Source organism: Paramormyrops kingsleyae, chromosome 8 (assembly GCF_048594095.1).
Source record: "Paramormyrops kingsleyae isolate MSU_618 chromosome 8, PKINGS_0.4, whole genome shotgun sequence".
In the NCBI taxonomy this organism is placed as follows: domain Eukaryota; kingdom Metazoa; phylum Chordata; class Actinopteri; order Osteoglossiformes; family Mormyridae; genus Paramormyrops; species Paramormyrops kingsleyae.
Genome location: NC_132804.1, coordinates 34,020,411 through 34,044,063, shown reverse-complemented (window position 1 = coordinate 34,044,063; position 23,653 = coordinate 34,020,411). Strand labels below are relative to the sequence as shown.

At 44.3% G+C, this 23,653-nt stretch overlaps 1 protein-coding gene across 1 annotated transcript in view; it reads right to left on the bottom strand.

The window, feature by feature from the left end:
* Window positions 1–23,653, bottom strand: part of unm_sa1614 (un-named sa1614) — a 65,584-nt gene that overhangs the window by 2,728 nt on the left and 39,203 nt on the right. Inside the window, exons 9-27 of the mRNA XM_072715713.1 lie at window positions 22,704–22,790; window positions 21,803–21,903; window positions 21,099–21,168; window positions 20,542–20,629; window positions 19,738–19,786; window positions 17,202–17,365; window positions 15,229–15,362; window positions 14,222–14,313; window positions 12,042–12,228; window positions 11,516–11,601; window positions 9,140–9,255; window positions 8,462–8,529; window positions 7,214–7,321; window positions 6,692–6,944; window positions 6,394–6,570; window positions 6,244–6,304; window positions 5,263–5,324; window positions 4,808–4,995; window positions 401–523 (exon numbers count right to left, since the gene is read on the bottom strand). Of these exons, the coding sequence (XP_072571814.1) occupies window positions 401–523; window positions 4,808–4,995; window positions 5,263–5,324; window positions 6,244–6,304; window positions 6,394–6,570; window positions 6,692–6,944; window positions 7,214–7,321; window positions 8,462–8,529; window positions 9,140–9,255; window positions 11,516–11,601; window positions 12,042–12,228; window positions 14,222–14,313; window positions 15,229–15,362; window positions 17,202–17,365; window positions 19,738–19,786; window positions 20,542–20,629; window positions 21,099–21,168; window positions 21,803–21,903; window positions 22,704–22,790 (2,214 nt within the window). The remainder of the gene's footprint in view (window positions 1–400; window positions 524–4,807; window positions 4,996–5,262; window positions 5,325–6,243; window positions 6,305–6,393; window positions 6,571–6,691; window positions 6,945–7,213; window positions 7,322–8,461; window positions 8,530–9,139; window positions 9,256–11,515; window positions 11,602–12,041; window positions 12,229–14,221; window positions 14,314–15,228; window positions 15,363–17,201; window positions 17,366–19,737; window positions 19,787–20,541; window positions 20,630–21,098; window positions 21,169–21,802; window positions 21,904–22,703; window positions 22,791–23,653) is intronic.

Here is a 23,653-nt window from a genome sequence, read left to right as displayed (position 1 = left end):
ATGAACTTCATAAATCCAATTGGATTTTCCAAACTCATTCATTATACAGCAAAACGAATGGCTCTGCATATATGGCTTTTTGAGTAATTAAAAATAATTTAAAAAACCAGCAAATAAAAATGATTAATAATAAAAAGAGAAGAGCTTGTTAGAAGGTCATTTCCTGACACTTCTGAGCCAAATGTTGCCCGTAAGCCTTTTCCAGCCATGAGTCATTGCAGTTCTGCCACGCGGCTGGATCTCTGCACATGCATTGCTGTCATTTCCTCCCCACCCGAAGCGGTCAGAGTCTCCGCCGCTGGGTGAGGCCAGTACATGTGACGCAGGCGTCTGGCCATCTGCGGCTTTATTGGTGGAAAAGGCGGCCCTTCCCCGGGGGGCCTGGACAGGGAGCACCTACCCACCAGTCAGGATCGTCCTCCTCCAGCACGACTAGCACCTGGCCCTCGTTAAAAGTCAGCTCGTCATGGTGGTCAGCCACACAGTCATAAATGGCTTTGACCTTCCGCACCCTGGGCCTCACCTTGAACAGAATAGAAAGTAGAAAAACAGGAAGTATGAAAGATAGTTTCATATAAAAATAATTTCACATTAAAGTATTAAAATAACCATGGACAAAATAAGTAGGGCTGAGAAATTTATCTCATTAATGTGTTTTCATGCATTTTTGTTTCTTTGACTGCATTATCTCATGCGTTTTTTTTGATAACCAAATGGGACAATAATATGAGCAAATATTTATTATATGATATTTCTTCCTGGTTGTAAGCAGCATGAGAGTGTAGGATATGACATTGCACAGTATCCCAGAATTCATAGCTAAAAATCTAAACATTTAGTTAGTGTCTCCCAGGGAAGCTGATGTTACCAGGGTATCCCCACAAAGCAGGATTTCTTCATTGGCCAGATAATTTAAGCCAAATGTAAGGACTGTCCAATAAGACGGTCACTTATCTCTCCTATTATTGGACTGTTTTCACATTTGACTTAAGTTATCCAGCTAACAGCTAACTTTGTGGAATACCACCCTGATTTATTTTGTTTTTAAAAAAACTGCCAGACAGAGGCACACACAGGATTAAATCATCATCAATAAATCATTAGTAAAATGCCAGAAAATAAAGCTCCAGGACTTGATGGCTTTCCAGCTGAGTTCTATAAACATTTTTGGAACACAATCTCACTGCTATTTCCCAGAATGGTAAACACAAATATTAAACACAAGTCAAAAATCCCACAACACATGAACACAGGCCTCATTACAGTATTACTGAAACACAATAAAGACCCTGCTCTCGGCTCCAGTTACCGCCCCCAATCACTCATCAACACAGATATCAACATTACCTGTAAAACACTAGCCACTCGTCTTGAAACTCTTAACTCTTCATAAACACATTTAGATTAAACCGATTTCCTCAAAGGAAGACACACATCAAATAACATGCACAGATTATTCAACTTAATTAATGTATCGGAGCAAAACAAAATGTAAACAATAATTATATCATTAGATGCAGAAAAAGCATTTGATGGAGTAAATGGGACATTTTTATTTGAGACACTACATAAATTTGGTTTTGGTGAGTCATTTATTTAGTGGATAAGAATACCATACAGTTCACCAACGGCCATAGTGGTTACTAATGAACTAACATCACAGCATTCACACTGCACAGGGGGACAACGGAAGGATGCCCACTCTCTCCATCACTCTTTGTTTGCTGCTGCTATATGTCAAAACAATAATATCAAGGGAATTCAAACCCTCAATACACAACACAAGATTAATCCTTATGCGGATGATGTCTTGCTTTATCTACAAGATCCAGCAAAATCTCAACAAGAAGGCATCAAACTCATTCATTCACACTCTGAAATTTCTGACTATGCCATAAACTGGGCAAAATCAACAATCCTCCCTATATGTGGTGAATATTGGAATAATGCAGGTCAAAACCAACCTCTCCCCATTACCACTGGTTACCTCAAGTACCTTAGTATAAATATTTCCTCCAGACTGTCAGAGTTGTCTCACCTAAATTTTACCCTATTAATAAGAACAATAGAAGAAGACTTAATTAAACTGGTTAACTTACCCCTTTCATTAATTGGCAGAATACCAATTATAAAAATATTACCAAAAATCAATTACCTTTTCACAATAATTCCAACACAGCTTACCACTAAATAGTTCATCACTAAATTCCATTATGAGCAAATTCTATTGGAAACTCCAAGAATTGAACTGGTCATGTTACAGAAACATAAAACTCAAGGAGGATTAGAAGCACTAATATTTCAAAATTATTATTTGGCAAATCAGCTATAGTTTAATATCTACAACTGGATTCACCTAAACCACCAGAACAGTTCATGGTTAGAGAACGATCAGAATGTAAAGACATTTCAGTCTCTGATCTTCCATTCCTCAATGCTACTATAAACATACACCACAGCTGCTTTAATAACAATGTAATTGCGACGACTCTGACAGCTTGGTGGAAAATAAACAAAACCTGTGAATACACTCCAATATGGAATAACCCAGACTTTCTATTCAACAAAAAACACTTACACATGGGAACAAAGAGGTATCACACAGCTCCGCCACCTTTTCCAGAATGACAGCCTCATTACTTTTCAACATCTGCTCCAGACGTACATCGGGATAGAAGCATTCCTTTAGTGCCTCCAATTAAAATCAATATATCAAATAACAGCGTACTCCCTCCACCATTAGCAGAAGATCAATAAATCAATAAAATAACTGACCAAAAGAAGATCCTTTCCAAATTATACAAACTAATACCAAGCGTAGACAATAATTTCCATCCCAATCAAAGCATGGGAAGAAGACTTATCAATCACAACCAACACTGAATTCTGGACCAATATTTGCAGAAACAACTTCACAGTGACTGACTAACACTAATTTACAACTAATACAATACAAGGTCATTCACATCACCCAGCACAGGATGTATAAGATCTAAGGTCTTACAGTGTCTGACACATGCGTAGACTGCACAACATCTCCATCCCTCTGCATGCATGGAGATCCTTCAGTAATCATCCCACCGATCCAAAATACAAAACCCATACTCATTGATTTAACTATCACCAAGAACACTATTCTGCTTGACTGGAACACTAGACATACGTCAAACGTTATGCAATTATTTGGTTTGGTTGGGTATAATGAGGGTAAGGGGTGGGTGGGAAGGTGGCTTCAATTAAAAATAAAGTAGTCCTCCATAGAGGGGGGGGGGGTGCTGGAGGGAATATTCAACAAAGAAATAAACAAAATAAAATCATTGTAATTCGCAGTATTCCTTTTATTTTATTGAAGACTTACATCTTTAAACATCTTTCATGGTATTATGTGGACAGTGGTTGTCAGGCTTCAGCTCTTAAAGCTATTTGGCAATTAAATTTCAGATTTTAGATTGATCACGTGGTCAGGATTAGTGTGTCGATACGCCTGTTGAGTACCTGCGATTATATGTACATGTGGTATATAACATTAATTGTTAAACTGTTATTTTTAATTACACACCTTAACATCCCTACTTATAATACAATACCATCTTTTTATTGTACTTACAAGTAGTATTTCTGCTGGAAATGAACAATCACAAAAACACATTACAAGTTTGTCATTTTCACGAGCTTGACACTTTTTTTGGGGAAAAAATGTTACATTGAAATACAGTATGTGTTTTTTGTGTTTGATATTTCCTTAGCTTTTTAGGTATATTAAAATTGTCATTTGTTGCTCTGATTTCATGATTTTTTTTTGCCATTTTCCCCAAATAGTTAGCTGAAAATCAAAAAATAAAAAACTAGATGCTTTTCAATCTTTCAACTCTATTGCACGTACCCCTCAATAAACAATCAATCTGTATGATAATATGTAAATTTTAGCTTAATGGTTGGTGTACATTATTTTTTCCCATCTCTGTAACTCTTGCCCGGGATCTGAGTAAATATGTTTGTCTGTTATATAAATAAATGGTAATATAACAAAACTGATTAAGTACCCCAGAGGCAAAATCGACAATTTAAACAATTAAGTTGTATAATTTGACTTAGTCTTCAAAGTAATTTTAATAATCAGTAAAACTCTATGTTACAATAAAGAAATTGTGAGAATGACCCATATACTCCTCTTGTAGTAATTCTACAGTAATTTGGAGTTTCAATGTGTAAATATTTATGACTGTAAATTTTATGTTAGATGTAATTAATTGAGATTAATCAGAGAAAAGTGTTTGATTAATTAGTTAATCTTTTAATCAATTCAAAGCCCTAAAAATAAGTGTAAAAAGTAATGAACTTTATTATTATTATTATTATTATTATTATTATTAAGCATGCTGGCAGTCCATCTAGGCATTTTGTCAGTACCTCTAAAAAGCTAAGGCCCACGGCTTGTGAGAAGAATCAGACACGCGGCTCGGCTGTGCAGCCCGTTAGAGATGCCAGGTCTGTCAAATGACTGGAATGTACCAAATCGAGGGAAAAGTTAAGCACGGAAGTTCTCAGCAGACTGTGGAGTCAATCCTTTATGAGCAGGATGTTGCTCTTACTGATATAAAGGTCCAGATTCAAACAGATTGAACTGTTGGCAAAATACAGTCAGGATAACTGTTGTCTGCATGTGGCACAGGGATAGGAGCAAACATGACAAAAGCTAATAGCAGAGATCAGACATTGCAGTGTGTACATGTAGCAACATTAGCATCTCAAATCGTATTGGGTACTCCTAAATATCACAGCCAATCCGATACTCGCCACTTCTTACCAGTGATTTCCTGGGCAGGGGATCAGGCGTGGATCCCTGATGGCTGTGATGACTAGAAGAAGCTCCATTGGGTTCAGTGGCGAGAGGACTGGAGTTGGCAGGGTGACTGAAGTGAAGAGTGCGACCGCTGGCCTGGGGGATCTGGTAGATGGGCTGCTGTGGATTATCTTCAGCGTCGCCTCTGAACCCTAAAGAAATATCAGCTTACATAACTGCAAACTTATGCTATGAAAGAACATTTCACTATAGAAAAAGAACATCTTTCAGAAGCTGGAGAGAGGAGACAGCTACAGGCGCATTAAGTTCATTTTTTTGAGTTGTTTCTTTTGTTGTTTGTTTGTTTTGTTAAAACTGCAAAGCTGAGCTATGTTCTATTAGGTCATCCGGTATAAACATGGAATAATATCGTGCTGAAGTGGAACTCGATGAGCTGAAGGTGAAAGTCAAGCACACACCTCTCTCTGGCAGCTCGGGCAGCGAGTTGAGAGCTGGCACGGCGTACTTTGGCGACCCTGAGCTGTGAACAAAAAACACAAAATAGTCACAGGGCATCGGCTGCTCGGCCCGGCTGTCACCGCCAGAGGATACAGGCACTGGAAAGACACTGCAACCCTCGTTTCATTCCAGGATGAAGAGCCACAATGTGTCCTCTCTGGTAAACAGAGTGCATGAATTTGATATAAAGTGTAACGCCCTATCAACTAGCCATGTGCTGGTCACTGGTAGATGTTTGTGTGACATGGGAACCAATGATCCATCGCGGGTGGGAGAGTCTTGGAGACCATGGCCAACAAACATCTCCTCCCAATGACCACATACACTGAAAGCCCACCCATTAAACTGTCAGCATATTATCTGGTGCAAATTTTTCCAGCATGTGCATCAGAGACTGAACATCCATCCATCCATCCATTTTCCAAACCGCTTATCCTTCTTGGGTCGCGGGAGGTCCGGAGCCTATCCCGGTAGCTACGGGGATGAGGCAGGGAACAACCCAGGATGGGGGGGCCAGCCCATCGCAGGGCACACTCACACACCATTCACTCACACACTCACACACCATTCACTCACACACTCACACACCATTCACTCACACACTCACACAACATTCACTCACGTACTCACACACCATTCACTCACGCATGGGCAATTTAGTAACTCCTATTAGCCTCAGCATGTCTTTGGACTGTGGGGGGAAGCCAGAGAAAACCCCACGACGACACGGGGAGAACATGCAAGCTCCACACACATGGAACTCAGGCGGAGACTCGAAAGACTGAACATTTACCCAAGATTTTTTGTTTCATTTTTCGACTTCAATGTGAGACTTACACACTTAAGATTTCAAATAGCCCAATTACTCCAAAGGTCAACTGTATTTGATTTAGTGCCAAATAAGAAGAGAAAAATTAAAGTTTCCACACTGGTTTACTCACACAGACTTCTGGAAGGGTGACTCCAGTCCCCCGTAGCCTCTCCCGCTGGGCGTTGAGTAATCTAAAGTACAGGGCAATGCGTTCAGTGTGTGAGGGAGGGAGACTCCCCACCCAAAACCCCCAGGGAGGGGACAGGAACGTGTCACATACCCACAGGGACCTGGCGCAGAGAATGGGGGCTGTGAGGAACCTGTGGGGAAGGCTCAGAGTAGGTACGCTTGTGGCGGATCACTAGTGGTGGGGGAGGGGTCCGCTTCTTATTGGCCAGTGTTTCGCTCCAGCCCTCGGGTGGGCTGACTGGGGGGGGGGGAGGTGGGACATTTGGAGCTAGGGCCCGACCATGGTGAAAAACAGACAAACAAACATAAACAAACAAAAGACAAATCAAAAGGTTGTAAAAGCAATGTGCGGTTGAATAATGAAGGGTAGATGAGGACCGTAAACGCACCTTTAACCCTGGGAGGGAGGGGGGGCGCAGGCGAGGAGGGGGGTGGTGGGGGGGGGCTGTCCAGGCTGCGTGTCTGCAGGGGCGGCAAGGCATAGACGTCTCGCCGGTGCTCGTGGCTCACAGTCAGCCTGCGACTCGTGCTGTGAGCGGCTCCAGCCCCCGCCAGCCGCTCTGGGTGGGCCCCCCCACCCCCACTCGAGGCATGGTACAGGCTGACGGGCCGATTGGAGCGTTCCTTCTTCACTGGGCCCATCTACACAGACATCTCAGGGCATGAGAAATGATGACACGTAGGGGCCAGCAGGTGGCAAAGTGCTCAAATACACCAAGAAAGACCAATGCTGTTGTAGCTTAAGGTAAGGAATGGAGGAGGGCTTCAGAAAAATCCAATCAGAAATGGGCAAGCCAGTTATGTAAGTTCCTATGGATACTTAACTGAATCTAACTAGTCTAACCAGAAAGCCAAAGCATCTCCAGGTCTGCACACTGAGGTGACCCCCCCCCCCCCAATCTGGCCCCAACCTTGTCATCCAGGTCGTCGTCGCTTTCGTACAAGTCGTCCTGTCGGAGGCGCCACTCATACTCCACGTGCAAGTGCATGTTGAACTGATTACTCTGCGACTGGTTTATCTGGAGGCATCAGGCAGAAACAAGTACCAATCAGCCCCTTCTCCGATGCCCTGATGAATTAAACTCCAAAATCAATTACCAATGGTCTGCCAGTGGAGGTGCAGTGATCCAGAGAATGTGCACACACACACACACACACACATGTCGGGTAAACATATCTTTATGGGGACCGCTCATTCATTTCTATGGGAAAAATGCTAATGCTAACTATAACAACCTTAACCCCCACCCTGCCCTAACCATAACCATAAGTAACCAAGCAAAATACAAGAGTTTTTGCATTTTTAGTTTTTTCATTTATTTTTTTATTTTTTTCCCTTATGGTCCCCATAAGGGAAAAAATGCGTATTCATCACATTGTGTGGATATTCAAGGCCATCATCCCATAAGGTAAGGTATACCCGCTCGCACACACGCACAAACACCTGTACTCATATCCTTGTGGGGACCGTCCATTAATTTCTATGGGCAAAGCCCTAATCCCAAAAATGACAACCTTAACCCCAACCCCTACCCTAACCTAACCTAAGAAATGGTCCCCACAATGTCAAAAAACTAATATAAAGATAATACACACACACACAACACAATAGAGGAACCCAGTTGAGAAGTGCCAGACCTATACAGCACAACTTTGCAGAAGTTTCCTCTGCATTACTCTGGATTCTTCACACAAAGGACTAAACTTAGGGGGCAGCAGTGCCGAAAATACATGCACTAAGGAAAAAACAATAACAAACAAATAAACAAACAAATAAATGAGACTGCTGATTATGGTAGGTGGTAGACTGTAAATGTTTCCCCCAAATTTCCCCCCACAGCTCAAACGCATGAATGTGTATCTCTAACTCAGCAGTGGTGTTTCAGTGCACGTGTGAGCGTGTGAAATGCGACGGACTGGCATCCCATCCAGGAATGGGATAGGCTCCCAAAATGAAGCATGTGAAGATTAATAATAATAATAATAATAATAATGATGATGATGATGATGATAATAATAAAATGAAGGACTGGACTGCAAGTAACTTGAAATATCAAGTGAGCTTCCAGTGAAGTGTGGAGCACAGTGCTAGAACTTGGTAAGAAACCAGTGAGAAAGTGCTACAGCGCTGTGCGGGACGGGCAGGGCGGGGGACACACCAGCTCCTCGCAGTGCGTGTGCCTCAGCCTCCGCACCATGTCCAAGCAGGTCTCCCCAGCCTCGTTCTCTGCAGAGAAACACATGGGTGGGATCCCCTACTGCTCGGCATACAAGGTTAATCAAGTCCTGCCCCCACCAAAAGCCGGTTTACACAGAGGACAAAATGCTGAACAAAGCATCCGCAGTCAGGACTCCAAAAATGTCATAAGTTATAATGCTGGAAATGGCACGTCTGTTAGCCGGCTGAGTAGAAGAAGCTTATCAGCACTGCAAATCCACACTGTCTTCTGCTAAAACTTTTATAGTGAGCATATGATGAAGTCCGGCAAATTCTCCACAACACTGATATCCAATCTATCCTGAGAACCTGGAAGAGTAATATTACCCAAAGCTAAGCTTTTTCCCCAATTGTTTGACATTTTCTACTATTTTTCTATGCTAAAGAAATTGCTCATGCTCTGACATGTGACACTTCTTATCCAAGAAGTGTGTCACTTTGATGTGACCTGTAGCACGTACAGCTGGTGTCTGCTAAACCCCCTGCATTCTATGCTGAGGATGCACTGAAACAGCAATACTGGGAGTCACGGCTGGGGGATCCTTCAGGGGCAGCCCCAGAGAGGATCCCGCAGCCAGCCAGATGGGGGCGCCAGTGAGCTCGGTGTGAGGGAGCTCACTGATGTGCGTGTTGGCCTTGGCACGCAGCAGCAGCTTCAGGCACTCGGTCTTGTTGTGCAGGCAGCAGTAGTGCAGAGCCGTGTTCCTGCGGGCCGTCTGCGCATCCAGGTTGTTACTGGGACCGCAACACAAAACAAGCCACATGTTGCATCATCACCATCAGCGCTGATCGTGGGGTTGATTACACAGACTTGCTCTGACTAGCTGCCGTTTGGTTCGAACTGTAAGAGGAAGAGCTGCTCAGTTCAGTATAATACTGTATAATATTTCTTTTCTCATAACTTCACCAGATGTCTTTGTAGCAATTTCATTACGAAAAAAAGTTTTTGGGGAAAACAGCTCTGGTGAGCTTATGGAAAAAGCATTGTGGGGAATGTCAACGCTGGACGCTCCTAGACCCTGAAACAGGGCTAGCTGAAGTTTGAAGTGGGGGGGGGGCAGGCAACCTGGCCTAAATACCATGCAGTTACAATACAACCAGGGCATGACATTAACTTTTTTGCTCACTGGCCAATGTGGCTACTGGATTTCCGGAGTCACTAGCCATTCAGCCTTTTTACTAGCCACAATTTTGTTACCAGAAAATCGCAGTTTTTTCTTCACCATGATACATTAATGTTTGTTAGATCTAGATTTACTTATGACAGCGTACAATGTATCACTATAGTAGTAGTCAAGTATTCAGTACTGTTAAGATAGCTCCCAATATAAAAACATGCAAACATGAACAGTATATTCTGTTTATTGAAATTAAATTCAAGCCTCTTACGACATGAAATTGAAAAATAACAGATTCAGTACAACTGAACAGTGCAGGGTGTTTTTTTCTTTGCAATGAACTAGCCAATCTCGCCCTAATTTCCATTTCTCATTAAACTGTCTTACCTTCCTCTTATCTTGTTCCTCTTGTTTATTTACAACAGTACCAGCAGGGTCTGAAACGCCAGTTATATGCCGCCATATAATACTGTCCAAGTAGTTGAGAGTAACTTTACAGCTTCTTATCGCAGGTTATCACTGCTAACAGAGACGTTAACGCACGTTCTAAACAAGTTGTATCAGAATGTTGATATAGGTGCTCATGGGAGTTTTATGCGCGTGATATTACGTTGCAATGCGTTTATTAGATGCCTTTAGAGGAAACTACAACAAAAATATATTGTCATACCAAAGAATAAACTACCCGGCAAAGTGGCTAGTGAGACGAAAGTTATTACCCGCCACAGCCGAATTTTACCCGCATTTGGCGGGTGGGCGGGTGCCAATGTCAAGCCCTGAATACAACCATATTAAAGAGGACAGAAACTTTTTAAAGGAGCTATTATCATGTATTACAAAGTGGAAATAAAATACCATTATCAGCTTAACAATTGGCAGTATAGAACAGTAGAACTTAATCTATAAAATAAAGTTACAAAATAATAAATACAAAAACACGTTTCTGATACCTTGATGTTCTATGTTATATTAAAAATGACTGTCAAACAGAAACAGGTGTGGTTTACCCAGGCATACAATAAAGAGGTAAAGATCATGCACTGATACAGTGCTTTGCTGCACCCATCACATGACAAATCACCTCAGGGGTGAGAACCTGAGTGACGCCATGTGGCGGGTGACACCTCAGCACCACACCAGTCAGAATGGACCAGTGTGAGTTTGTTTCCAGTGGCTGGAGTGCCAATCCTGCCACCAAGCCCCAAGTTTTTCCCTGTAAGTTGGAGGACCTCCTCATAGGGCTGGATGTAGAGTAATGTTATACCCAAGACAAAGCAATTGTAGGTTAAGGGGCATTCTCAAGGGCCCAATGGAGTATTATTACTCGGGGCATTCATGGGATTTGAACCAGCAACCTTCCAGTTACTGGCACAGATCCACCCCTCCACCCATGAAGGACACTGTGAATATTTAAACTCAGCTTCAGCACCGAGGAGGAAGGATAAGGAAAATAATCTGTTTATCAATAAGCTTATGTCAATGGGACCTTATACCCAAACCCCCAAGCCAGGTCTTGTCATCTACATCAAAGCTCAAGTCCCATGACCTCTTTAACTGCATCCTAAGTGTCAGTTTGATTGCTTGGTTTCTTCCATTACTAAATGCTCAGATAACCCCCCCCAGGCTCGGTTTATGGGCACAGTAACATGGCGTACATGCGTCTCTCTGCCAAGGCTGTGCGAGAGGGATGTAAATCCCAGAAGGCGTCCTCTGATAACTCACCAAACTAGCTGCAATGCTACATCTTTATCGGAGAATTAGCCTGCACTGTGCCGCTCCTCGTGAGCATTGTAGTAGCGTGATAATGCATGTGTAATATAATGCACTAAAACAGAGCTACATCAGCAGCCGTCCCCACAGCAGCCCCAGCTCCTTACCAGTTGTGCACAAGGAAGTCTACCATGTGAAGGGAGGTGCGATCAGCCAATAAGACAGCTTGGTGCAGTGCATTCTCCCCTTTCTCCTGCAGGGGGCCGAGACGATACCTTCAGTGCTGTCACAGAGATAATGACTGCTGGCAGGCAAATGCAGAGAACTCTCCATAGGCCAAGTGATGTGAAACATGCGTCTATGTGAAACATCTCCTCACTATAGGTATTAAACACACGGCCCTGCTATTGGCACAATGTTAATCTGCCAAGAGCTATTTCAGTGTAATGTGTTTAAATGATGCTTTGCTCACGCTGAAATGCCTGCTTCAAGGTATCAGGGACCCTGTTGATAAACCCATAAAAGGCCCTGATACTGAACCTTGAAACAGACATTAAATGGTTTTGGCAAGGAACACAATGATGCAGTGGTATTTCAATGACCTGCAGTATCAACGACGGGGTCAAGGCCGCAGAATTTTAGGATTAGGGCTCAGTCTCAGATTGACATGTATACACAGCAGACATCCAATACCTGCATGTGGTTTGGCAACGGTTGGCTCAGGTCCATCTTCTCGGCATAGAGTCGGAGCAGGGCGAAGATGTCGCGCCTGTATACCGCCTCCTGCAGGCTCCTCCGCATGGTTGCGGGGGAGTCGCCGCTGCGCCGGGCAAACTGCCCTTCCACATACTTGCACATGATGAACTCCTTCCTCGCCGTCCTGTGGGCAGAGGCCAGAAAGGAAGAGGTGAGGAACTGTGCAGGGATCACATTTGCAGGTTTCACAGCCACGATACCCCAGAATTCTCAGCTCCAAATTGCACCATCGCTTGCGAAACGTCTTGAGATGATGTCTTGAATTTCTCAGGCTTCTTACCCTCACAGCACTTAACCTCTTCAGTTTCTTATAAGGCAAGTCTGTTATTGCGGGTATTTAAACACTTTAGATACATATAGGAAGGATCCCTTCATCCATCTTCTATCTGCTTAATAGCAGAATAAGAAAAGGGCCTGATCCATTGCATGGTGCACAAACAAATACACTATGGACAATTTGAAGATGCACAGAGAATGATCTGGCAAAAAATGCATGCAAGTGGAGCGAGCAAAGTAAAGATATAAAGATCACTGCGAGATATCAAGTGAGAGGCTGCCGTAGACACGCTTGGCGTCCTCCAAGCTTGCACTGCACGTATATTTCATGCATTTATGAGTCACTAAACTTTTTGCGTGTTGTCTGCAACTTTTGAAAAACTCCCCCAAAAAAATCCCATTTAATTTCCTATGCAAACGCCACGATATTTCGAAAAGTCAGGATGCAGTCATGAGTCTACTGTAGTAATAACTGACATATGCATCAAGCACACTAGCCAGTGACTGCTCTATGCTTTCGCTCCACTTCCTGTATGGTCTAGAACATTCCATGTCCTGTTTCCCATTTCTGCATACCAGTGCTAACCTGGCCCGCCATCTCGGTGACACCATTGGGCAAGTTGTCCTGGGGGACAGTAGAGAGCCCAAGGTGGAGGGCTTGTGCATCATGAAGCCCGGCTGAAGTCATTTTGTTCCAGGCCCGAGTAATTATGCATGTTGTACCTGGTGCTAACAGAGTCCTGAAGCTAATCCAGAAAATTCTAGGTCATGTCGAGAAGCTGGAAGACTAAAGTCACAATTCCCTATAATCCATCACAGTAAACCTATCACTGTTAAAATAAAAGCACAAACACCGATGTGGCCTCCTAGGGCATCGGCGGCCTATATCACAAAGCAGAATTTCTTTCTTAACTGAATAACTTGTTAGATTGAAGGTAGTCTGGGGTAAATGTAAGTGAACGAAGATGAAACCCATTTAAACTGGGGTACTTTAAGTCAGACAAGTTATCCAGCTAAGCAAGAAATCCTGCTTTGTGATACAGGCCTCATGACCCCAGGACTGGGATGTTTACAACCACTAACAGTGCTGCAAGTCCGGCTGAAACTGAGGTCACTCAGCAAGGCGCAGTTATAAAAAATCAGTCTCTGGATAACTTCAAAACATACATTTGCATTTTAACCAGTTGAAACCATACATTATTTGTTAATCACTGAGTTAGAATCACATTTAAGGAAATTATATGAAATGACTCAGTCTTGGGTGGCGTGGTGGTACAGTGGTTAGCACTGCAGCCTCACAGCAAAAAGGTCCAAGGTTTAGTCTTGAGTCCTTTCTGTGTGGAGCTCCCTGTGTTTGTGAGTTTCTGCTGGGGGCTCTGGTTTCCTCCCACAGTCCAAAAGTGTGCAGAATAGGTTGATTGGTGATTCTAAGTTGGCCCTGTGTGTGCCCTGCAGTGTGCCCTGCCTGTGCCCATTTTCCCAGGATAGACTCCCGTGACCCCGGTTGTGATTAAGCGGTGATGGATGGATAATTCAATCTTTTCCCTAATAAATTGCTGTATATTGCCCATATTAAATAGAAAAATCCCAGAATTGTACGTTTTAAACGGCAATACACTGCTTATTTGGGTGAACAGGATAACTCTTTTACAGAAAAAAAAACATGCTGTATGTACTATAAAGAAAGATATAAATGAAGTTACGTAAGAGTGCAGATCGTATAACACACAAACACAGACACACAACACAGACACAGAGTGTGAGCTGCTCAGCAGAACCAGAGTATTTACGACATGAACATTTAAGTCATTTGGGTTTAATCTGTAGAGCTTGTGACCCACATGTCGCTCTCGGCAGACAGCTTCAGGGAGGGACTGGGAAGATTGGCCTCTACAATTTCATTAAATCCTGAGTTGCCCACGTTTCTGGCCAGCTGGAAAAGAGAGAGAGAGAGTAAGCCTACAGGAGGAAAAGCAGCAAAGCTCACGCCGCACTTCTAAAGGATGTCTACTGGCTTCGTGGGCAGAATTCCTAGAATTACTGTATGTTTTGAGAAAACTTCACTTGAATACCTCAAGGTTACAAGGAATAGCCTTGCAAGCCTAATACTGCACTATGTTCCCTGAATGTCCTTAATGTTACACTTCTGGTCAGTGAATAGTCTTATTAGGTTCTTCCTGTTTGAAAGGTGTCGTATAGCTCTTGGGCATCATGGTGGGACAGTGGTTAGCACTACTGCCTCACAGCAAGAAAGTCCTGGGTTTGATTCCGGGTCCTTTCTGCATGGAGCTCGCACACTCCCCCTGTGTTTGTGTGGGTTTTCACCAGGGGCTCTGGTTTCCTCCCATGGTCCAGAAGCGTGCAGGGTAGGCTGAGTGGCATGTCTAAATTGGCCCTGTAATTGTGTGAGTGTTGGTGCCCACCCAGGGTTGGTTCCTGCCTCTGCCTGATGCTCCCAGGATAGGCTCTGGGCATCCAGCAACCCCAGTGGGGACTAAGTGCTTATGATAATGGATGGATGTATAGCTCTTGTTCTAATACTGCTTACACTCCTAACTAGCCATTCATCGGAAGCTCAGCCTAGTCTATGTTTGTACTGTGCTGTTTACTTGTATGTCGTTTGGACAAAAGCATCTGCTAAACAAAAACTAATGTAAATAAAGAACCGAACAGTGTTTTTAATTGGTGGCTCTCTGTCTTGCTGAGAATTACAAAAGGTGCACAGCATAGCTCATGTCCACTTGAGGTATACAGATTAACACCATCCTCAGGGGTCATGCGATACGTGTCACAGCTTCCACATGCAACCACAGTGTTCAGGGTCTGAATGAGCGCAGGCAGGACATACCAGCAGCTCAGAGGTGCCCAGCTTGTCCAGAGACAGGGACTGGATACGGGAATGATGCACCCCCATCTCGCGGTGGATGCCGGAGCACTCGATGCAGGTGAGGATACCAAGGTTGGTGGAGACCCAGGTGGGGTCTGAGAGCAGCATGCAAGCCCCACAAATGGGGGGAAACGAGAGAAACGTTAAAAAGGCGGCATCCACTTTGAAGATCCCATGCTTCAGAAAAAATTACGTGTCTGTGGACTAAACACATTCATTATAAACAGCATGGAAACCAGTTTCAGGCTGACAAACCACATTCAACACTTCACTTGTATGTACTGAAGTGAAGCACTGAAGCCATGTGATGGTTTGCAGCAGCACAGCGATCACCGTCTATGTGCCGCTGGGGGCCGCAGTAAATCTGCACTCGTGACCAGAACTCCAGGGTCAGATAGCAGTGTTTGCTGCTGCACCCCCTCAAGGGGACACTTAAGCCAAATCCTTTCAGTACAAATATCCAGTGGAATATCACAGTAGATCATGGTGTCCTTTCCTGCTTACATGCCTAAGGAGACCTTTAGAGGTTTGGGTCCTGAGATTCGCTCTTCGCCTTGCTATGCTGTCAGGAAGGCTGCCAGATCCAGACTCCCTTTTTTCTCAAATCCTTCAGCTATGCGGTATGCAGACATGTCTGGTTTATATTCTTTCTCCATCTTTCACAGTTTTTCATGTCTTATAATGTTCAGTTTAAGCAATGCTTGCTGCCCAAATGCAGTCCAGTTGAGGTGAATCAATGAATGTGAATGTGAAAATGGTCTGGGAGATGCTGCCATCTTGTGTGGGCTGATTTTACTGTTCTCCCAGCAGTGGGACACTGCTTGATTTCCCTCATCTTTACAAAGCACTTTCACTAAAATGTATTTTGCCTACTGCTCCGTTACTCATTTCTAAGAGTGAAACTGACTGGTTAAGAGCTGGATTGTCAGTGTGAGAGAGTTAACATCATCACCAGCATCTCAGCAGGGATGGACTGGGTACCAGCTTAATCCTCATATTTCACAATTAGCCATGCACTCCTCCTTCCTTTAAGCTACTGTTTATGAGAGGATTCTCACCCTGTAGTGAATAGGGCGGCACCTGATGATTGGCAGGTGCACCGTACAACACAGTAACAGGATGAAACCCGTGTTAACCAATAAAAATTAGATGCAGGCTAAAAAAACAGGGAGCTTTTCTACAGAACTGTTTTTCAGAAAAAAGTCACTGTTTTGCACTGTTTATTGATGACAAGAACTAAAATGTTACCCAAATATTAACCATCCATATTAGTAACCATGCATGCAGCCTAAAAGTCATATTCTTTCATTTTCACAGTTCCAAAAAACCTGGGGTAGGGCTGGATTGGGAATAAGAATCAGTCCCCCAGGGTGACTTTTGCCGACTGTGTTACCCCCCATGATGACTTTTCCTGACACACTGACTTTTGCCGACTGTGGGACTCCCCACGATGACTTTTACTCACACACTGACTTTTGCCGACTGTGGGACTCCCCACGATGACTTTTACTCACACACTGACTTTTGCCGACTGTGGGACTCCCCACGATGACTTTTACTCACACACTGACTTTTGCCGACTGTGGGACTCCCCACGATGACTTTTACTCACACACTGACTTTTGCCGGGCCACATTCCCATCAGTAATTGCCCAGTATGCCAGATGGCCAGTCCAGCCCTGGCCTGTGCTGTAGGTTTTGTACTTTTATATTCAGTTTTATTCCAGTTCAGTGATTCTCGTGCTGTTATCAAGCTACATTGGCTGTGATATAACTTTATAAACCGTACTGAATAATAGACTGTGGTTAAATACAGTGAGTGCATATCGATCAGGCTGCTGGGATGAAGGGACAGGAGAGAGCCGCCCTCGCCCCCAATGATGAGTGACACTGCGATACGGTGACAGAGCCAGCGGCGGGTGAAGGTGCGTCACCTGGCGCCCCACAGTCACAGCAGACGCTGTTCCCCGGCATGCGGCGGATGTCAGCGGTGATGGCCCGTGTCAGGTCCTCCACGCTGTTCTCCCCGCTGGGCCTGCGCTCATCCAGAGCCACGTTCAGTGCCTCCTGTTTGCTGTTCGTCAGCACTGAGATCCACCTTTTTTTTGGAGCAGGAAGGCAGACAGATGGACGTCAGTAACCGATCCGATATGTCGCTGAAGCGTCTAACCCAAAAGTGTCCCTCTCTGAGCAAAACGCGCACATTTCTCATGATTCTGGCCATGGCTGCGCTCTCAGGCTGCAGGACAGATTCACAGATGCTTCAGAAGCCAATACCATCCAGCTGCCATCACATCCCCCCATATACAAGGGCATAGGAGAGAGCTTGATATTGGGGGACACACAATCATTTAAATGGAAAGATCTATTTTTTGCGTGGCAGGGAGGCAAGAAGCCAAATTAAATATTGGGGGGCACACATTCCTTCCCCCGGTTCCTACGCCTCTGCCGACACATCATCATGCATCTCCGAAATTACTTTCTGCCTGCTCTTCTTTGCTCCAATCAGGTCTCACCTTTACCCTCCTCTCAACTAATTAATACTTCCTGGACTATGAAAACGATTTTCCACGTTAGGAAAATTGAATATTATCACTTTGTAATTGTTTTTCGTTATTACGAAGTAAATTTCAAATATGAATTGGTCAGTGATGCATAGAGTATTTTGGGTAACAATCCATCACATTGACCTTGAACTGTAGTGTTTTGGTGGATAACTCCAATGGACATTGAATTTTGGCACAGCTTCTCTACACACCTAAAGAGCAATAGAACTCATGTTGCCCTTTCAAAGGCCCCGTTTACACTTAGTTCTGAAATGTGTCTTTGATGACAGGATCACAGGTAGAAAGCTGTGACATCACCATTCACATCTGTTTCCATCGTGTTTCTCCATGGTGTCTGGCGGACCACTTGTGTTCGGATTTCGTTACTGCCTGCGTCAGGCCGGAAGGTCCAATGGCCCAATGCACAGCTAGTGCAACGTCCTTGTCAAGGACGCATCAGGATGCATTAGTGTTTGTTCTATTAAAAAATATGGTACCATTTTACAATAAGGCTCCCTTTTGTCACTTGTAAATGGTAGTAACTCATTCATAAAAAGAAAACTGTTGTAACTTATTTAAAATTGTCTAATAATTTACAAAGTGTTACAACCACATTATAAACCATTCATAAACTCTTTATATGGGCAGCCTTATTGTAAAGTGACACCAAATATATGTGGTCAAATGTGTCCCAGAGCGCCACAGCAAGTGGTTAGAGTAAGCAGATCACAATGCGTCTCGGTGGTTCACTTGTGATCCAATCGCCACAGGTGCATTTTAAACCAAATTGAAACCAAACTGAAACAGAGCCAAAGTTATTCTTTATCTGAGCTGCTAGATCTCACACACGTCCTCAAAGGGCTAGCGCTGCTATTAATAAACAGGCTGCTTGCCATAAAGGAGCCTCTCTATCTGCAGCTGACTGTCACATGTACGACACTCGCGCTTCTGGCTGAATGAACCACTCTGCTGCCCCGGAGAGACATAACGAGCAAAACATCAGGACAAAGGTCACAGATGCTCGTATCAACAGAGGCGCCATTTTGGGGCAGAATTCTAGGCCTACACAGCCTTCTCAGTACGTTCAGTGTATTCACAACTACAGCCAAGTGTCTGTTGTTGACTGACTCTGATGTATATAAGGACTTCTTTTATTTTCATTTAATTTGACTTCTTTTTACATTTAATTAGCAAGCACTTTATCCAAAGCGACATACAATTGAGAGAGCAGAGTCAGACAGTCCCTGGAGCGATTAGAGTTAAGGGCCTTTGCTCAGGGGCCCAATGATGACATCACTCTCTCATGTGATTTGAACTAATGACTTTCTGATTACAGGGTCCTAATCCACAAAGCCACCCACCCCCAAGCACAACTTTTCTATAACTATAAATGGCAATTATTTGTAACTGTGGGGTTACAAGCCATTAGAAAATGCTGAATGAATGAAGTAGTTAAAGATTTATTGAAGTCTAAAACAAAGACGTGGGGTATGATTGCATGTGGTCTGCTAAGCTGTATAATAAATGCATACATATTATCAAATATGTCACAGGGTTCTGAAAAGTAAAAAAAAGTAAAAAAGGACGGAAGAGGTTTTATGCAGTCAGACAGCAGTGAGGCATCACCAAAATGGCCGACTGCTCTTTACATGCACCGATAAGGTCAGAGACTTCCACCACATCACGTGGAAAAGGCTCACAGAGGAAGAGCCATTTCTCCACACATGAAGTGTCCCTGAAAAGCTGTGCTAAGCAGGCGGCTAATCCCCCCCACACACACACACAAACATACACACACAGTTTCCTCCCTGTAAAGGCTTCCACAGCACATGGTGGAGAAGGACAGGGTGTTAATCAGCCACTTAATGAAAACTCTGATGCTGCGTCAACACTGACGGAGAGGGAAGCAGAGGGGGGAACTCACACCACACATTCAGGCTCGTCCTCTGCCAGGAAGTGGTACGTGCGGTTGTCTGCAGAAAACACAGAGCGGGGGGGGGATCATGAGATTGATGAGCATCATTAACGTGTCCAGACCTGCTTGAGGCGGCAGACCTGTGCAAGCCCGCGGCACGGCGACGCTAAATCATCACCGCCGGCTTCAAACACAGGCCATCACTCCCCTGTGCTCCATTACCGCCGAGGTGAAGAACAGGACCTCATATTAAAAGGCCTTTATTTCCAAATAGAATGTCGAGGAGCCGAACAGGGTCAGGGGCAAAGCACACCTCAGGTCACATGGCGCTTTGAAGTAGGCCCATAATTAGCAGCTGGCATCTGCCATCTCAGCGCATAGAGCAGGGGTGGGCAATCTTACCCGCAAAGGGCCGGTGTGTACGCAGGTTTTGGGGACAACCTTTAGGTCAGCTGTTCAAACCCAGGTGTGAGGACTCTTCAGCCAATCAGTCCTCTAATTAGTGACCAAATTAGGGAGTTGCAGCGAAAACCTGCATGTACATCGGCCCTTTGCAGATAAGATTGCCCGCCCCTGGTCTAGAGTCTCTGTGTCGATAAATAATTAGAGCTTAAAGCACAACAGCGGCCCCCAATGAGGATGGCTGTCCTCTCTGAGGTAAACAGTGACTTTTTACAGGCCACCTTAGGCCACACAACCAAATGGGAACATCATGAATGAATCTCTGCTAAACTGAGACTTCACTCTTAGTCATACAAAATGGAACAGGAATGTTCCAGAAGGTTGCAGGATGCGGGGGGCCCAGCGACTCACGGGAGATGAGGTCGAAGCATTTCTTGTCTTCCAGGCTGGGCTTGACTTGGCAGGTGAGAAGGTTCAGCTTAGCTGGAGGTTTGTTAGGCTGAGGAGCAGGAAGGATCAGGGTTACACTCAAGGCGAAGAGACGGCCTGGGGCCACACGCGCAGCAAACGTCAAATATGACACCTGAGGCCGTAAATGACGTGCATGTCTGAACGGGGCATTTGTCAGGCAAAAGCTGAACTGGTGGTGACAAAGGCTGTAGGTATGCCGCAGAAATTCCACAAGACATTTCATAAGCATCTATTTTACAGACGATTTTCCATAACACGAGGACAACATGCAAACTCCATGGAGCGGAGGTAAGATTCGAACCCACAACCCCGATTGGTGAGGGAACAGTGCCACCCACTGAACCACTGAACATGCGTAAGCAATAATATTTAAGTGATTATATTTAGTAATGAAAAACCCCACTGTATATCAGCATATGTACCCATGTTGCCGCACGCTATGTATGCTTTCCGCAGGTGAGTGTGTTCGCTACGGATGCCCTCGTGGGGACACTTACGGTGGCGTGAGCGATGGTCAGGTAGCAGTTCTGCACGGCGCACTTCCTCTTCTGCCATGTCTTCCTCAGCCTGTGGGGAAGAAAAAGCCCCGTGACTGCGTGCCGGGGAGTGTGTCACTCCCATTTAGGGACAGTTTCGGCATTCAGCCTTTATGGAGGGAAATGAGTTCCAGAGAAAGAGCTTCCTAACATTGACTGTTTCTAAGGCAATAATAAAGAAAAAATGGGGCAGACTGGCCAAAATTAGCTAACTGCTAATTGAAGAGCAAATTTCCGAAACTCACTGAGTTTTCGGGAAAATGTCTGTGGACTTAATGAGTTTTGATAATTCAACAAAAGTTCTTGATGGATTACATGATAACTGACTGAGTTTTGGTTCCCAAAATTGTAACAGATGATGAGGAAGTCTGACTTTAGGTTTTTAAGTCATTGGCATTCTCATCACAAAAGAACAAAAACGTGGACTAGGTACTGGGAATTCGCTCTTCAATTAGCAGATTGCTAATTTTGCCCCTTTTTCTTTATTTTTAATTAATGTATTAATGTTAATTTTGTATAGCATGGCAAATACAGCATCCCTTAATTCCATGCTATTAATGTAAGTGTACTGTTGATAAGTAGGCCTATTTCGGGTATTTTACTATCAAGTTAAGTAGCTGCAACTCTAAATACATAAAAAATAAGGAGATTATGGGGGTCATTACCCATCACTCTTCTTGTAAAGGTAGCCAGACTTCTCTGTTCCATACTGCTTGTTGCCCTGAAGCTGATGCATGCTGTAGACTGACTGTTTACTGAGAGAGTCCTGCACCAAACAAGCAGAAACACATGTCACTTCCTATATCTGAAAGGCCAAACCGAATTACTCTGCCCAGCAAACGAACCATAATGTACTGGCCAGGAGATGGGGCAGCTAGAAACATTGGCAGTAGACAGAGATGCAATTTTTTGGAGATTTTAAAGCATGTCTAAGCACACACATGCTTAAACAAAAAGATGAATGGGTACAAACAGGAGAAAAGGGGTGCTGAGTGCTTAGCGGATTGGGAAACTGCTGACAAATGGATGTTATAAAGCAGACAAAGAAGCAGAATGCACTGCATTCATCAAAATGATGTAATAAAAATATTTTACACTCTTGCCAGAAATGAATGAGGAAAAAAAATCCACAAATAAACCAAGCTATGAATGTTGACAGCCAGACAGTTTCAACAGCAGCACAGAACACAGACCCAAAGACGTGCTTTGACAGAAAAACAAGCTGAACGTGTCACAGAATTCGGCACCAATATTAGAACACACATCAAATACAAATGTAACTTACTCTTCTGGACTGCAGTGTTTGCAATAAAAAACACAAGCGTTATTAGGCAAAGGCTCATAATGCACATGAATCAGATAATAAAATGCATAAGAAAACTGGAGGTTGGTCAGCACTGACATCCAAGACCGGCCTCAAAAGCCCCTGAACGTGTTCCAGCTGGTGCCCACCTCTCCACCTTGCGGCTGTGTAACTACATCATTATCTTACTGCCGAAGCCCCCCAGCCGCCCTCTGGTGTGCCGCTTAACCCCGAAATCCCAGAAGACCCGAGCCGGGCCTTACCTCCTTCAGCTCGGGCTGCACGATGGGCCGCAGCTGCTCTCTCAGGGAGCACAAACGCCTCTTCTCCTCGTCCTGGGTGTGTTTGATCTGCACAGGGGCAGCCAGAACACTTAATGACACACTCCTCCACCCCCCCCCCCCGCAAGCCGCCATTATCGCTGTGATTCCTCAGGCCTAGCGAGAGACCCAGGCCCAATGCCACGACACACTCTTGCTGTCACTTAACTGTGTGAAACACTTAGAAAAAGCAACAGAGCTCTCAATTTGTATGATAAAATAATAACAGGCAAAGCAATATCTGACAGCTCTCGTAGGCACATCTGGTTCCTGATCTTTGTGCTTTAATTTTCTTTTTTATACGATGATTAATGGGCATGTATCTCTGCGACAGAGGAGTAGTGCACAAATCATATTGTAAACACTGAATACTACATAAGATGCTGTTTTGGGCAGTATTCCTCAACAGGGAATCCTTTTTCACTTGATGAATGACCTTTTCGTTGCCCCTGTTACCACAGTAACAGGATGAATGCACCCTGAATTTTGAGATGCAGCTGTGGTCAGTCCAGGCCAGACAGAGGGGCAGCTGTGGGAGTATAGCAGCTATTATCCAGCAGCCCTTTCCAAGGTCGGCTTAACTGACCCGCAGCATTTAACCTGGAACCCACACTGCAGGCCAGCAAGTCAGAGCAGTTAAGACGCTAATGATTCTGCAGGGAGGCTGGACATTCGCAGCATCATGGGAATATTTTTACTTGTACGTTATTTTTAATCCCCCTCCCCCCCCACCCCTAACAGAGGATTCACTTACAGTACTGTGTCTATAAAAGAGTCTCCGGCTACTTTAATCTAAATCTTCTGATAGTTTTGCAGAGAGCCCCTTTAGGATAACAGCCCTACACAGGAATGGGGGCACATGTCTCAGCACCCCTCCCTCTCTGGCTTCCCCA